Source organism: Electrona antarctica (genome assembly GCF_951216825.1).
Source record: "Electrona antarctica genome assembly, chromosome: 16".
NCBI lineage: Eukaryota > Metazoa > Chordata > Actinopteri > Myctophiformes > Myctophidae > Electrona > Electrona antarctica.
The window spans coordinates 31,958,037-31,974,912 of record NC_136797.1 but is presented as its reverse complement, the minus strand read 5'-3'; the positions used below and the strand labels follow the sequence as shown (position 1 = coordinate 31,974,912).

The 16,876-nt window shown below is 42.5% G+C and overlaps 2 protein-coding genes across 6 annotated transcripts in view; both read left to right on the top strand.

The window, feature by feature from the left end:
• Window positions 1–4,539, top strand: part of rgs3a (regulator of G protein signaling 3a) — a 227,543-nt gene extending 223,004 nt beyond the window's left edge. For all 5 annotated transcript variants that reach the window (XM_079524842.1, XM_079524843.1, XM_079524844.1 and 2 more), the window contains 2 exons: window positions 777–943; window positions 2,150–4,539. In XM_079524842.1, the coding sequence (XP_079380968.1) occupies window positions 777–943; window positions 2,150–2,350 (368 nt within the window). In that variant the 3' untranslated portion in view covers window positions 2,351–4,539. The remainder of the gene's footprint in view (window positions 1–776; window positions 944–2,149) is intronic.
• A 5,972-nt stretch (window positions 4,540–10,511) lies between these two features.
• The window catches only part of LOC306939917 (uncharacterized protein), a 43,477-nt gene continuing 37,112 nt past the window's right edge, over window positions 10,512–16,876 (top strand). The window contains exon 1 of the mRNA XM_079524728.1: window positions 10,512–10,840. The gene's annotated coding sequence lies outside the window, so the exon portion shown is untranslated. The remainder of the gene's footprint in view (window positions 10,841–16,876) is intronic.

The following is a 16,876-nucleotide window of genomic DNA, read 5'->3' as shown; positions in this document are numbered from 1 at the left end:
TCCCGGCGTAGGACACCGCTGTATGGCAGAGTGTCAATTCAGCATGAGTCTGAGAGTAGAAAGATAACTGAACTAGTTTTACTCATAGACTCTGTAGTCTCTATCCCTGAGCTTTCACTGTGCACTCTCTTCCCTTGCTTCCCTCACATCCTGTTCTCTCATACGAGGTGACGGCCAGGAGATTGGCTCTTATTGTCAGCGCGACTAAAGGGATTCATGGGAACGGAAAGGTGCATGCAAGAGGACAGGGTGGAACTTCAGCTTCCTGCTATTCTCCCACCCTGGAAGTCTTTTTCCTCAAGCCATTAACACTACCCAAACAATACAAATAAAAACCTCCTTGACAGAATTAGACAAGCAAAGTTAGCTACACAGTACACATGCACACGCACGTGCGCGTGCGTGCACTAAAATCCACTCCGGATTTTGCTGTACCCACGCTCAGGGAGAAACAGTCAGGTCTTTGTTCATTCACGCAGTGGGGGTTTAAGAATACAAAGAAGTCATGCTGAATAACAGCAGAGTATATTGGAAGGATGGGGTCGATGAGTTATTTCCGTGCTTCATTGTGGGGAGCGTGCACGCTTGCAATTCTTGCAATTCGCTGCAGGACTGAAATGCCACCGGGCTATTTTAGGTGGTGCAAATATCATTGACAGCTTTTAGCTGTGGTGTTAACGTGCCTCTGGTGTCACGTCATCTCCTAATGATTGTTTCTCTTCTTCTTCTTCTTCTTCTATATTTCTTCGTCTTCTCCTCCTCCTCCTCCCCCTCAGATGGCCTGGCAGCGTTCAGGGCATTCCTGCGCACAGAGTTCAGCGAGGAGAATCTGGAATTCTGGCTAGCATGCGAGGACTACAAGAAGATCAAGTCACAATCGAAAATGGCCTCCAAAGCCAAGAAAATATTCTCCGAATATATTGCCATCCAGTCCTGTAAGGAGGTGAGTGAGAGCAATGGCAGCTCCTTGTTTTACTTTCATTTAACACGTTTATCTATACCGTGATTTGAGTAAGTTAGTACTAAAATGACCCATATTCTCAGAAGCCTTTCATATGCAAATAAAATCACACCCGTGTGAACTGAGTGGTGTAAGGTCTGTCTGACGTAATGAAATCATGTCTGACGTAATGAAATCACACCCGGGTGTGATTTCATTACCTGGCTTTGTTTGTGCAGAAAAAATTAGCATGGTTGCTATGTTCACCCTGTTCACCCGGGTGTGATTTCATTACGTCATTACAACAGGGTGAACATAGCAACCATGCTCATTTTTTCTGCACAAAAAAGCCAGTTGTAGGAGTGGTTTACACCACTCAAAAAGGTTTTATGTAGATTATTTGTAATAATTCCGGGAGAAACAAGGCACTAAATAAAGCTGCTACATCCTTCACTAAATAGGAAATAGCAGCCGGTTTCCAGGCCTCGTTAGCATTGTTCCGTCGACTAAAGGCGTGAAGTCATGAATGCGGTAGGCTTGTCAGAACGGGTTTCCTGATGGGGGATGGAATGAGTAATCTGGAAAAGGATGTGAGCTCATCATGCCTGATGAATAGGTTCCCGTTGGTTGCCTTGACGTGAACAAAAATAGGTTTCCCGCCCATTTGTTTCAAGCACTGGAATGAATATTGGAAATATCAGCGCCTGAACACAACAATATAACCCTCCAAAAATAACAGCACTCGGTCTTGAAATGATACATTTGCCATATAGTCAGTGTTAATTTTGTTGACTAAAACTATGACGAAAAAGGTTCGTTGACTGCCCTTTTTCACTGATGACAACTACTGTAAATACAAACTAACTTCAATATATTGACAATTTCATCAACAATAAACTAGACTAAAATGTTAGGGAAAGAAATCCAGTAGAACTAAAAGACAAGTCATTTTATGTTTGATTGTGTGGGTGTCTGCACTCTAAAAATAGTGGCTCTACAAGCTCACAACGTGTTGCGCTGCGATGCATTGTGAGCTTGTAGATCAGCTATGTTCAGCATGCAACCATCAAGGCCCGCCAAAATACTTTTTCGAAGACAAAATTAACTGTAGTCGACCAAAATCTTATATTTAGTTGGCTAAATCTAGACTAAAACAAAATGTGCTGTCCAAATTAACACTGGCCTCCACTCTGATTGCCTCCTTCTCAGGTGAACCTGGACTCGTACACCAGAGAACACACCAAGGACAACCTACAGAATGTGACGCGCTCCTGCTTCGACCTCGCACAGAGGAGGATATACGGACTAATGGAGAAGGACTCGTACCCGCGCTTCCTGCGCTCCGAACTCTACGTGGACTTAGTCAACCAAAAGAAAGCCAGCTCCACGTCCACCTCCTCGTCGTCCTAAGACACACCAGAAAGAGAGATTTTGAAGAAAGACGACGACAAACGAGGAAAATAAAAATATCGGGCAGAGACTTGAAAAAACTAAAAAACAAAGCACGGGGCTGCAGTAGGGCTCACACGTCTTTATTTGCCTTTTTTTTAGTTGTGGTTTATTTTTGTTTTATTTGTAGGTTCTGCCATCCTGTCCACTATGATTCCTGTTCTTATGGTGCGAGAGGAGATGGCGAGACTATGGCACTGCGATAGGAATGTTGTTTACACAATACCCTTGTGGGAAGGATGGATGGATGAATGGATGGATTGATTGCTTGTTCCAACAGTAAGGCTCATATGTCCCAGGACCGAATCTGCAAGCGTATCTGAGCACTGTCATGTTTGATCGCTGTCTGTCCTCAATGTATTTAAGTTCTTGTCCGGATGTACTGGAGAAATGGGAGGAGGGCGTTGAGACATGAAGACAGTCCGGTACTGTTTTGTCACTTCTATTCCTTTTTGACTTCTCCCTTAAGATTCACCTCTTTGTCCTTTGATACCATTTCAGTGCTGTTGGTACGACACATTTCTTTTTGCCTCTTTGTCCCTCTTAATATCTCTCTTTTTTCACGAGTGTCTAAAGTGTTGGTGGAGCGGTTGCGTTTTTTTTTAATGAATTTGAGGTCTGAATGACTGGGCGACAAGTCACTTTTTTGCCCTTTCACAGTCTATAATATAGAAAGTGCGCACACACGCACCCATACACGCACTCATACGCTTCTGTCAAACACTGCATTCACTCATTGCCCCTCTCCAAAGGGTTCCACCTCATTCACTCCAAAGACTGGCAGGACACAATGAGAGACTGGTGAAGACAAAGGCCACGGAGGAATGGGCAGAGGACATTAATCTACCAATGCTGACGGATGGATCAAAGCTGTGATTAAATGCAGTTGTGTGCCATGCTCACGTTAACAGCAAGGACACATAGGAGAAAAGGAAACCCAGAGCAATTTCCACTCACATTGTAGCTTCACCTGGACAGTTGAACGAGGAAGCATTCTCAGGACATTATATGGCACTCAACTATGAAGCTTCCAAGCTTGATTTTTACTGTCAAGGTTTCCCTCGTTTTTCTACACATTTTTCCTTTTCCTTTTCTTTTTCAATCTATATTTAGGTTCAAACCTGCACTCCATAGGTATACTGAGCAATACTTGGGAGATTGCTCATTCCATAGACACAGTTGAGAAGATAATGCTTCGTATTGTACAAAGGTTTGCCTATTTATTTAGATTACCTGCTAAATGCTACTCCCCCCAACCTTCATCCCCATCCAAAGCACTAAGCTGAAAGCTCTCACTTCCCTCTTAAACCACCGAACAGGTCAAAATGCTGTCCTGGATTTTAAGTGCAATATTTTGTTTTTGTTTTGTTTTTTGTTTTTTTGTATGTGTGTATATATATATATTATTTTTTTGTTCATTTATTTTGAGTAGTTTTCAATTTGTATGAGGAAGATAAATGAGCTTGAGCCCTGTATTAACTTTATTTGTTAGGAGTCGTGTCGCAATCAAAACTTACAGCTATAAGGTTGACTTACAAACGTAAAGTAAATAACCGTGAAGCCTGATTTATACTCGGTTGCGTGCTAGCGCGTCACACACCGCAAATAGCAGATCTACAAGCTCGTACATCGGCTATTTTTCGGTGTGCGATACGGTCCGCACAACAGCGTAACAACGTATAGATCAGGCGCAAGTAGTTCCATGAGTTTTTAAGCGAAACATTCTAACTGTGTTGTATTCCCTGGCAGCAGGCAGCCGGGGCATTGTTGTGGATGTAAATATAATTCTTTAAGAAAATTACTCGAAAAAGGAATTAATAAAAAAAAGAAGACATAAACAATAGGTCACCACATGTGATGGCTGTGGGATCTGGCTGTATCTATGTAAATATGAGAGACTCAAAGCTATAAAATAACATGTATTGTTATAAAAGAAATAAAACAAAACATAGGTGGGCGAGGTGCGTTCCGCCCTTCCCCCCCCCGAGTCATACACTGCTTGTAAGGAGTTTTATGAAATGCATTTTATCATTTTCACTGTTTACAATTCAAAACGCATCTCCTATGATAGCAAGCGGGAAAAAGACAGTAGAGTACATTTGGTGTCATTGCTAAAAGGTAAATAAAACAACCAACTGGTGAAATAAGAAGTCCTGTCTCTTTGGAATGTTTTTATTTACCTTATTTACCTTTTTTTACCTTCCTTTAATGTTTAAAGTAAACATTGTATCATCTCTCTGGGGTGGAAACCTCATGACCAAAACGGTTACTTTTTAGGATTCAAATTCAAAAGTAGATCTACAAGCTCAAAACGCACTGTGCTGCGACGTGCGACGCGTTGCGAGCTCGTAGATCGGCTATTTTCAGCATGCAACCAAGTCATTACAAGGGCAAATTAAAACCTTTCAGATGACTAAAATATGACTATGAATTTTATTCAGCAGACTGACTAAAACTAAATCAAAGTTTGCTGTCAAAATCAACAGTACACTCAACCTCTGCTATTGAATACTGTTTGAGACAAACGTGTGTCCGTTCTACAACCCTCTCACGCACTGACAAAATACTACACGCCAGTGTGAGATGACAGGGTTGTGTTTGTGCATCCGTTTATATACTGTACTGGTGCTCACATCTGTTGATACACTGTACTGGTGCTCACATCTGTTTACATATTCTGTACTGGTGCTCACAGACACGCAGCCACTCTCTCTCACCTCGGATGCCCAATCTCAAATCTCCCAAAAATTAAAACAACATAAAATAAAATATTTAAACCTGAGGCCGATGCCTTCTAAACCAGACAGCCCCCAAATTGATATATTTGGCTGCGGACCCCCATCTGAGATTGTTTTGTGCCAGGGACCCCCATCTGAGGTTGTTTTGTGCCAGGGACCCCCCAGAAGAGAAGATCTGTGCAAAAAACTAAAGAACAAACATCTAAATTATTTCTATAACTATCAAGATACGTGTGCGAGCTTTTTTGGAATAGCCTAGCATCCCTGTTTTGGGCATATCATTATAGGCAAGAATTTGTCAAACCTTTTCAAAAAATGTCAACAAAACAAAATTCCCAACATTTTCTTAAATAGCACAAAGGGGGAAAAAAGCATATCTACAAGCTCTCTTGTAATTCAGATCGGCTGTTTCCGCCATTCATCGAACAATAAAGTAGGTATAGCGCTTCGCTTAAGTGGTTACTGTGCAGAAAATACAATGAATGGATTGAAATTATACATTATATTTCCACATGTCCTCTCGGACACATTATTTTTTCTTTGTGTTTTTTTGTTTGTTGTGAGAAAAAAAAATCAGGATTTGCTGCGTGCGTGCGTGCGTACATGCGTACATGCGTGTGTGTTTGTGTTTGTGTTTGTGTGTGTGTGTTGGGGTGGTCGAGGCAAGGTCAGAGGGTTGATGGAGGAAACAGTTGGTGCTCTGTGATCAGTTTTGAGGAGGCCATGTTTTTCTTTTGAGTATGGGGGGGGGGGGGGGGGGGGTGGGTTAAGGCAGATCTGAGCCCTTTGAAGTAGGCATACACTACAGTGTAGAGACAGTCATATACCATATAGTGACTAATCTTCTTTACCAGCTGCCATCTGCTCCCCACACACACACACACACACACACACACACACACACACACACACACACACACACACACACACACATACACACAAGGGTGTCTACTAGCCTGAATGAATAATGTTCATCAGTAAATTGCGGTGTTGTTTTGACAACATATTTCAGCCTTAATTCTGGGCTCAGTTCTGTGGTGAGTTGCTAAGGAACCCCACACCACTGTCTGCTATGAGCCCGTGGTCTCCTCGATCTGTCCCTGCATGCTGGCGCAGAACGTGGGACTGGACATATGGATGGACAGCTTGAGGTTCCATGACAACTTTTGATTTAATTTTGGTGTGTGTGTACAGTATGTGTGTGCATGCGTGCGTGCGTGCGTGCGTGCGTGCGTGCGTGCGTGCGCTAGTATAGTGGTTTCTCAAACATTTTCATGTCAAGGACACCTGCAGCTCGATCATGCACCTCTTCAGACTCCTCCTTATCCCGTAGCACTTGCCCTAGCTTTGACGACCTTGCAGGCTTATGCAAAGGCTAACTAAAATGTAGTTTACATAGATGCAAGGTTTATTGCTAGACCTGGCAGCCTATAGTTTCAATGTACAGATTTGTTTTATATAAATGTAATTATACTGTTTAGACTGAGGATAGGTTCTTGGTTTACCTATGATCCTAGATGACTATTTCTATGTATTTGATGTATTACCTCATGTTTACCTTGCTTTACTGTATCGCTCTGGATTAAGAGCGTACTAAATGCCAAAACTATTCTAAATTCTAAATATTTTCAATCTTCAGTGTACTGTAGGTCTGTGTGTGTGTGAGACATGTGTTTGTGTGAGGGGCTGCAGGTGTGAGACATGTGTTAGTGTGAGGGGCTGCAGGTGTGAGACATGTGTTAGTGTGAGGGGCTGCAGGTGTGAGACATGTGTTAGTGTGAGGGGCTGCAGGTGTGCTTGGCTGATTGAGTGAGCACTGACTGCATGGTTTTGCAGGTTGTTGGAGGGAGATGATTGGTTCCAGGCTTCAAGGCCGGTTTTCCCCGTGCAGCTCCAGTGGGCTTTCCTCTTTCCTCTCCGGGCAGACTGCCAGCCAACCTGCCACTTTGTAGAATGTTAGAGCGTTTTAGTGTTTTCAACAGCCTGGGTTTTTGTAGGGGCCTTTATTTTGATCCGGTTTTCTCTCCTGTATTTTGATTAGGAGTTTGTGGCGTGAGTGATTTGACTTTTTGATTTGATTTAGGTAATTTATGTTTAGTTCCCGTTTGTTTATTGTTTTGGTTTTCAGCTCAGCCTGAGGTCAATGGATTTGAATAAAAACACCCACAAGGCTGAAAAGAGGGGCGTCCAATTTTTATGTTAGGCTACGGTTACCCTGGGTCATCGTAACTATAGCCAAAGTATACATTTGTATTTATTTATTTATTTATTTATTAGATTTATACTGGTCACCCCTGGAACCAAAAGTCTAATCAAATCTTGAATTTTGCATCTTCGGAGTGGGAAGGTCTTTTAAAAAAAAAAAGAATAAGGACGTAAGACTTAGCCCTTGTCGTCCCCCCCCCACCCCCCCCCCCCCCCCCCCCGCCTGTGTGGAGTTGAGCCATGGATGAAAGAGGGGGAAATGACAGAGTCAAGACAGCTTTGGTCCGGACACTAAGCTTATTAATCCTTTTTCCTCATCCTAGGTTTGTGTGTGTGTGTGTGTGTGTGTGTGTGTGTGTGTGTGTGTGTGTGTGTGTGTGTGTGTGTGTGTGTGTGTGTGTGTGTGTGTGTGTGTGTGTGTGTGTGTGTGTGTGTGTGTGTGTGGACAGCTAAACAGCTCAATATGGGGCCATGGTATACAAGGGGCTCAAGCTTGGCATGAACACGTACATAAACACTGGTGTTTATGTCCCGAAGGCGGGGCCAGAGATTATGTTTTCGGGCCTGTATGTGTGTTTGTGCCTTCGGGTCAGTCAGTCTCTACGCTGCCAGTAGACCAAAGGAACTCACTCGCCAATTATGTTTTTCGAATCGGTGCCATGGCCTTGAAATAACGTCCCACTTCATATTTCAGCACAGGTTTTTTTTAATAATTCAATTATTTGTTTTTCAAAATCGTACAAAATCTAGGTTCAGTACAAAGCAGCATTACAAACATTACAACATACCTTACAGATAGCCAGTCCAAGAAACATAACAGTTAAAATAAAAAATAAAAAGAAGAAAAATAACAAGGAAATCATTTAAGGTTCATATACATCCAGAACTCATCCCATGTCTCTTTCATTTTACTTTCTCCATCTACCCTGCCCAACATATATTCATATGATGTTATTTTGATCATTTCTTCATTCCATTCTTTAAGCCCAGGTGTTCTGGGGACCTTCCAATGACGCAACAGTATTCTGGCAGCGGTAACAAGTCCAACCTTTATAATAGTGAAATTATTTTTAGATATGCCAGGGACAGCAGTTCTGTCCCCTAATAGACAGAGCCGCGGATCTCTGGGCAATGTCAATCCCACCCATTTCTCAAGGAATTCCAGTACCCTACACCAGAAAGGGTATACTATGCGACAGTCCCAAATCATATGCATATATGTGCCAATTTCTTCTTTGCATTTCCAACATGTGTTATTATCCGCGATTCCCATTTTAAGTAATCTAGTTGGTGTAAAATAATATCTATGAATAATCTTATACTGAATACATTTCCCTCTTGCTTCTCTAATTCCACTTCCTACATTTGCTATAATTCTTCTCCAATGCTCATTTTCAATGTCAACCCCCAAATCATTCTGCCAAATCAATTTGAGACTCACATGTACCTCCCAGCAGTTATTTTGACATTTTGTAAAAAACAGATGCAATATGAGCTTCATGTGGTAACTTTAGATATTCAACTAGTGAATTTGCAACAGTATCAAGAGTACTGCCCAGACAGTGTCTCATTTGTAAATATTTCCAGAATGTACCATCATTTCCAAGGTCAAATTCCTCTTTTAAATCTGAGTAAGTTATAAAAGCTCCATTTTCAAATAGATCACCACAGGTTTTTGAGTTGTAGACTAAAAACGGAACTCCCAATTATAGGCCAAAGCCTTTTCCGCAAACAGGATTTTCCACTATTTAGAATAAAACTAAATAGAGCACCGAAGTCTGACGTCACTTTCAGTAGAGGGCACCAATACACAGGTTCATGTATTTTTGAGTGGTGCAAACCACTCCAACAACCAGCTTTGTCTGTATCTATGTATCTATGTGTCTATGTATGTGTGTACCTGTACGTGGGACCCAAAAAAATGAGCATGGTTACTATGGTCACTGACATTACGTCAGACCACAGCTGATCAGGCTATATAAGACCTTGCACCACTCAGTTCACACGGGTGTGATTTTGTTATTTGCATTGAAATCTCCATAGGGCGATTTTAGGTCGCTTAGTTCATATAAGAACTGTTTTTGAAAAATAAACCGACCACCCCGACCTTTCTGTCAGGGGAGTGGCTGTGCGTCGTTAATGATGTCCATTCATATTTGATACAGCCAGTTTCTGGAGAAAATGGAATTAATGTGGCCGCAAAAGCCTTGAAACTACATATGAAGGCAATGTCGCTGCTAATATACGTCACGCCCAGCTGTCAACACATTGCGTTCCTGAGATTCCTCGTTGACGTAAGCTCAGCTGGTGGTGACTCGACTCGTACTAACCACGAAACATTAAATATCAATAAAAAAAATAAAAAAATAAACGTAATTGACATTCAGTTTCTGTTGTGCGACGGGCAGATGCAGCCACCCGCCTACCCGGAAATGTAGTCTCTGGGTTGTTTGACTCGTTTCTAACGCTTATTTTGTTACTCTTTGGGTATATTTGTACATTTCCACCTTCAGTCGATGCTTCATATCCATATGAGTGAAAAGGCCGGGGTGATCTGTTTATTTTTCAAACACAGTTCTTATATGAGGCGATCTAAAATCCCCCTATGGAGATTACAATGCAAATAAAAAGTACAGTACATGAACCTGTGGACTGACGCCCTCTACTGACAGTGACGTCAGGACTTCGGTGCTCTATTCTTTTTGCATCTCCTGCATACTTTTGTTGCATCATGTATGCATGTTTGGCATGGGATTGGTCTGAAGTGTGTCATGTTTGTTAAGACCTACAAACTCTTCTACAAATGTCTTCTAAATCCTAGCATTATTGACAGACAGTGGTTCTCAAACTTTTTCAAATCAAGGACCCCAAAATGATATGTGGCCGACTGGCCGTGGACCCCCATCTCAAAATATTGAGAAGCAAAGATTTTAGTTAAAACATCACTTTAAAAATATATATTCAATGATTTACACACATTTTCAAGATTTTTCAGAAATAGCAGATCTACAAACTCATATCGGGGCACAAAGTTACAGCTTGTATAAAATAATGGTTAAAATATATCTAAAATCTAAAATGACACTGATGCTTTCCCAGTTTTAATGAGTTAAAAAGGGGGTGTGTCCTGGTTACAATGTACCAGCATGCCCTGGGGCACCAGGAAGTGTGTTATTATTGCTAGTTGTGTTATTATGGGAATGTGTTATGGGATTATGTTGTGTGACTTTGTGTTTATTGATACCGTATCTGGTGTCATTTAGTGATTTCATGTTTTTTGTTTTGTTTTGTAACACCATGAGTGTGTGTGATGTGCATTCTGATCACACCCATCCCTTTTCCTTGAAATTGATTGATTGGAGTGGATAGTTCTTCAAGTGAGCAGCAGACTTCAAACAGTATACAGGTTAATGATAAATGACACTGATCAAATCTCTGATAGTCAGACGCATTGGATTACTGAAGACTGCAGCAGCTATCCAAATGAAGAATGGTCACTTCCAAAGTGGTGAGTCAACCTTCAGTTCAGTTATATGTTGATGGGTTGGGTCGGGTGGTATTCTCTATATTAATTGCCATATATACACAGCCATAGGACACATTTTCATGGCAGGATTGATCCTTATAGCATGCTTTTGCTAATCTGTGTTCTAATTAATCACTAAACTCTATACTTGGTTGAGATGAGTCCCTCAGGGAAGCCCCTTTCGGGACCCTCGGTTACCTTTTCTTAAGTTTGGACGTGGTACCCTAGGGTCCCTGACAGCTTATTCCACCCTCCATAGGATGCAGATGTACATACTCTCTGTTCACGGAGAGCGGCGGCGCCGCTTGAGTGTTGGTGAGATACATAACACAGCTATAGGAGACCGCCGCAACGTGTACGAAATGGCATTAACCGCCGATGCCGTTACGTTTTTTTAAAAAGTTTTGGCTTCTCTGAAATTCTCTCTTCCTCACTTCCCATGTCCCGCCTCCCACGACACAACAGCAATGCAGCATTATAAACATCCTGCATGTACGCGGTCGGCCAATCAGAGGCAGTAACTAGGACGTGCAGCTAGCCAGTCACGGTGCGGGAGGCGGTACAATGGGAAGTCAATAAGGAAGTCAAGGAGAGATAGGAGAGATAAGTTCAGCGAAGCAAAATTTCAAAAAAAGTACTTAACGGCATCGGCGGTTAATGCCATTTCGTACACGTTGCGGCGGTCTCCTATAGCTGTATTATGCATTTTTTAAACTACTCACCAACACTCAAGTGGTGCCGCCGCTCTCCGTGAACAGAGAGTATTAGTATATGTACATGTATGGAGGGTGGGATAAGCTGTCAGGGACCCTAGGGTACCGCGTCCAAACTTCAGAAAAGGTAACCGAGGGTACTGAAAGGGGCTAGGCTCTATACTAGTTAGCCGCAATTTGCAACTCTAGATTTTTTTCTAATGGGATGAATCTAGAGTTGCAATACCCTCCATTGACTCCCCATTCATCCAATTTGCATTTGCGATCTGCTTGTATTAAACAACGTTAAACTCACCAACATTGCAGCTCTAGGCCAAGCTTGAATTATCCTCTTTCAATCTGCCGAGCTTTTGTTTAATAAAAATCACACCCGTGTGAACCGAGTGGGGCAAATCCCCCCCCCCCCCCGCCTCTCTCTCTCTCTCTCATTAGCAGGCAACATGCAGCACTATCTCTCTCTCTCCGTTTCTGGCACAACAGCGCCACTTTTGGTACTCATTGGTACTGGTCACATAGTCACACACAAACACGGACACGGACATTGCTGTTCGTTGGAGTGGTTGCACCACTCAAAAATCCACCGTAGACATGCTATGAGCTACTTTCTGTCAAGAAATTCTGTGCAGGTGATTATTCTTCTAAGTGTTACAAGTCAGGTGTCAGACACAAGGCAAGTGTCTTGAATGCAGCTCAGTAATTCGTCGTTCAAGTGTGAAAATAGCTGCAAGCAGCGATAAGATGGGACCAAGCAGAAAAGCAATATGCCTAAGCAACATTTTGTGCATCAAGCCATTATAATATTAGCAGTAATTGTACTGTTGATGCCAAGGATGTTAGATGTGTCACTGTCCACGCTGTGATCTGGTTGAGTCGGTGCTGGATCACAAAGCCCCAGTTCATGGCAACAACACGTTTCACGCAAATTGCTCAAAAATCTCAGCAGAAAATCGGGTATGAGCGTTTTTTTAAACTGCTCAAAATGGCGGAAAGTCTGAGGGTGGCGCTTACTGGTCAAAGTGACAGATATGTTCCGCATGAGTCAGGGCACATGTGTAAACAAGATCCATGGCTTTTGGCCAAACGAGGCATGAGTTATGCCTGTTCAAAGGTTTCATTCAACGATTGCCCCCCCCCCCCCCCCCCCCCCCCCCCCCCTCATTGGCTCATAAAAGCTACATTTTTTAACTAAAACAAACGAGACACCAGTTTTTAGATATTGGTCCATGGTTCATGTGTAGTAAGATTCCTGCATTTTGATCAAAGATGGAGATCGATTTTAACAGATGTTCATATAATTCAAAATGGTGGGAGAACTAAAGGTCAGAGGTCAAAAGTCAGAACACGAAAGTTGTTCAGCATGATGAGACGACTATGCGTATCAAAGTTGTATTACTGACGGTCAAATGGTTCATGAGCTATGCCTGTTCAAAGTTTGCATTTTCAATTGAGTGCTATAGCGCCACCCTTTGGCCAATGGTCGTGGGCTTTGCGTCTTCACCGTTTGCCATAGCCCTCTACGATATTCCTGCGTTTCACAAAAATGGACTGCACTGATCAGCCAGAACTGCTATTTTTGGCGGAGGGGGAAGGGGAAAAAATAGACAAATACAATAAGGGACCTTCGAGCTTGCAGGTCCCTTAACAATAAATCATGTGGTGACCCCACAGGTTGAGAAACACTGAATTAGGCGATAACTATTTTGAGAACTCATATGTCCAGTCTAAAAGGGATGTTTACCAACCACTCACAGTGTTACATAAATACACTATCCCTTCTTCAGGAAGGACACATGGCCGCATCTCTCCCATATGCAGCATAATCCTGTGTGCTAATCTTCTGATAGCGTATCTCTTTTTGTCTCCACCAGGCCGAAGGCATGGGGAGAGAGTATGTTTTGCACTCCGTCCGTGTGTGTGTGTGTGTCCGTCCGTCCGTCCGTCCTTCCGTCTGTGAACAGCTAATCTCCGGCACCGTTAACCCGGTCGATGCCAAATTTTGCACACACACTCCCTGGATGCCAACGATGAACCTCTGCCCCAAAATTTCCAGAATGGCCTGTTATAGCGCCACCAGGAGGCCGCTTTGTGCAAAACAAGTTTTTGGACAGTACACCTACAGATTTTGTCCCAAAATCACGCAAATTGGTACACAGTCTCTCTAGAGCCATTCAACGAAACGGGTCTTTCAGATTTCTCAGACTCCATCCTGATTGGCTAAGATTGGCTTCCAAAGTTTGCAGGAGTGCTCAGTTTCAAACAAAATGCTGCAAATCATGAACACATCGTGTGATTTCCGTGAAATTGTGCACGCACATTTCCACTAGGCCGAGGAGGAAATGCCACATGAACATTTTCAACTCAGCCTCATGGTGGCGCTATAACTGGCCGAAAAGTGTTTTTACCTCTAACTGCACGGATCTGTGGATAACTTTGTATGCCAACTCCCTAGAGGCCAAGGAAAAACCTTTGCCTGGAATTTTTCACATCTGCTCTTTATAGCGCCACCAGGAGGCCGACATATGTAAAACACATTTTCTAATATTACTCCTTCAGATTTTATCCAAATTTCACGCAAATCGGTACACATGCTCTTCATAGTCATGTGATCAAGACGGGTTTGTTTGATTTCTCATAATCCACCCTCATTGGCTACGATTGGCTTCTAAACTTTTCAGGAGTAGCCCGCTTTCTACCCGCTTTGTACAAATCGCCACAACTACTCAACGCAGCGTCCGATTGTGGTGAAACTGTGCATGCATATTCCCACTAGGCTTTGGAAGAAATGCCACTTGACAGTTTTCAAATCAGCCTCATGGTGGCGCTACAACAGGCCAAGCCGCGTCACACACACACACACACACACACACACACACACACACACACACACACACACACACACACACACACACACACACATGTTTATATATTGCTCCTAAACATTTTGACAAACATCACACACACACTCCTATCCTCCTGGTGGAGACCTGTGCCCAGAAGGGCACTTTTTCTAGTTATAGTTGTTTTTACACACCCTGAATGAAATTGACACAAGAATCCATCCGGCAATATGTACATGTGTCTATTTGTCTGTGATACTGTGTTGTCATACTACTGTAGATAAGCATTCCTGTATTGTTCTCACAGTGACTACACAGCCCGTCAGACCAAATTAAATGTATCTGTGTATTCGCTCGTGTGCACAATCACCTTGGGATGCTTTTTCAGGGTTGACTGACTACAGATCAGAATTAGGTAACAATGTTAGTGGGGCTTAAATTGATTGCTCTATCTGGTTATGCAAGCTAGGCCCCAAGACATCGTAACACACTTCATGTGAGAATGCTGTTGATTTACCATGCATAATCCAGCAATGAACAATCTGATTGACAATTAAGCACATTCGAGACCCCGGCCCCGACTGACGGCGGCATTTTTCTGGAGTACAACACTTACTCGATGTACGGAACTACTCTAAAATAAAATAATCAACCCTTTCCTTTTTTAAATAGAGTAAAATATAGGCTACAGCATAAATAAACAAATACATCATAATGGACCATAAAGTCCAGTAGTGCTGCAATAGAGATTATGCGCGTGACATCATCATCAAACCAGGAAGTTATGCAGGAACGCCTACGGAGTAGCAAAAAACTACTTTCTGGCCTTGACAGCCCATACATCCACACAGAAAAGTCCTGTCTGATTGCATTAAACAACATTAAACGATGTTAAACTCACTTTGCCTGTTGCTTTGCCACTCGATTTGTCACTCGATGTGCCATTCACTTTAAGCATGCGCATACAGATAACCACCTGCCATCCATGTTTTAGAGATGTAATTATACTGTACAGTAGGTGAAGATGCCATGAGTTGTCGGGTTGTAGATCGGTTAGTTGATAACCAGTCTGTCTTTATTACCCCAAAGGTTCTCAAACTTTTCAAGCCGCGACCCTCCAAAATAATCCTATTTGAACTCCTCCCCTCATATTTGGACTGGGAATCCCCCACCCTGACAAGCACTTGGAATTGTTGGCATTACATTTAGTTTGACTCGGTTCCACAGATAAATGTTGTGAAAATAGCCGATCTACAAGCTCACAACACCTCACACTGCTAGGTGCTGTGAGCTTGTAGATCGGCTATTTTTAAGGTCTTAAAAGTCCTTAGATTGTAACTGGTACATATACCCTGTATACACTTATACTGTATGTTGGTTAGTTTACTGTTGAGTGAGAAGACAATGTTAAGATAATCACCGGACGGCCACTGTCCTAGTACCTGACACTGACACTGGAAATGTTAATGTTAAAATAACTTCTGGATTGAAGCTTTAATTAAACTTTAAGTAAACAAATCAAACAATTCTGCATGTGGAAACCATATAGTATTTTATCTCATAATTTTTGTGTCACTTTGCTTGTAAGTAATGACAAATCACATAATTGTACGTAAGTGAGTCGTGAAGACAGTTTAGGATCACCATATGGCCTTACTAGCTACATGATGATTACAGAATGACTCAAACAAACATCCTGGTGCGGCACAAACACGGACCTCACCATTCCAACGTCCATGTCTGTGGTTAGGCCCTCGCCTGTCTCTATCCCTCTGCACAGACACAATACACTTCAAGCCTGTGAACCACAATGATGCAGGCAGGCCAAATTTCCTGTGTCTTCTCCCTCTCTGCCTCTTCTCATTTCCTTCTCCGTTACAACCCCCGAGTTTCTTCATCCAAAAAAAAGAGTATGTTTTCTGGAAGTAGCCTCAAGCGTGCGTGCGCACACACACACACACACACACACACACACACACACACACACACACACACACACACACACACACAGCTCACATCAGTAATGAGGCTAACGTAAGGTTTGTCAAACTCGGAGGGGCCATATTGTCAGTGTTATGATTGTACGTAACTGTTTGAGTATGCTTGGCAATGCTGTTAAATCGTTTACCATACTGGGCTGTCTTTTTGCAGAAAAATAACAACTCTCTTCTCTTCTCTTCTCTTCTCTTCTCTTCTCTTCTCTTCTCTTCTCTTCTCTTCTCTTCTCTTCTCTTCTCTTCTCTGTGAGCTGGTATGCTGTCACGTCGCTGTCCTGCGAAGACGTTAATTATGTCAGCTCGCAGTCTGCTTGCGTGGGATAGGATGTATGAGTGCATATTAAACACTGTATGACTAAAGGGTGTACTGCAGGCACTTTGAATACACTGAATTACCACCTTTTTACTCATGTTCGTGAGTCCAGCCTTCACATGATGCCAGTTGGCATAGCCATAGAGTCAAAGCCTTCA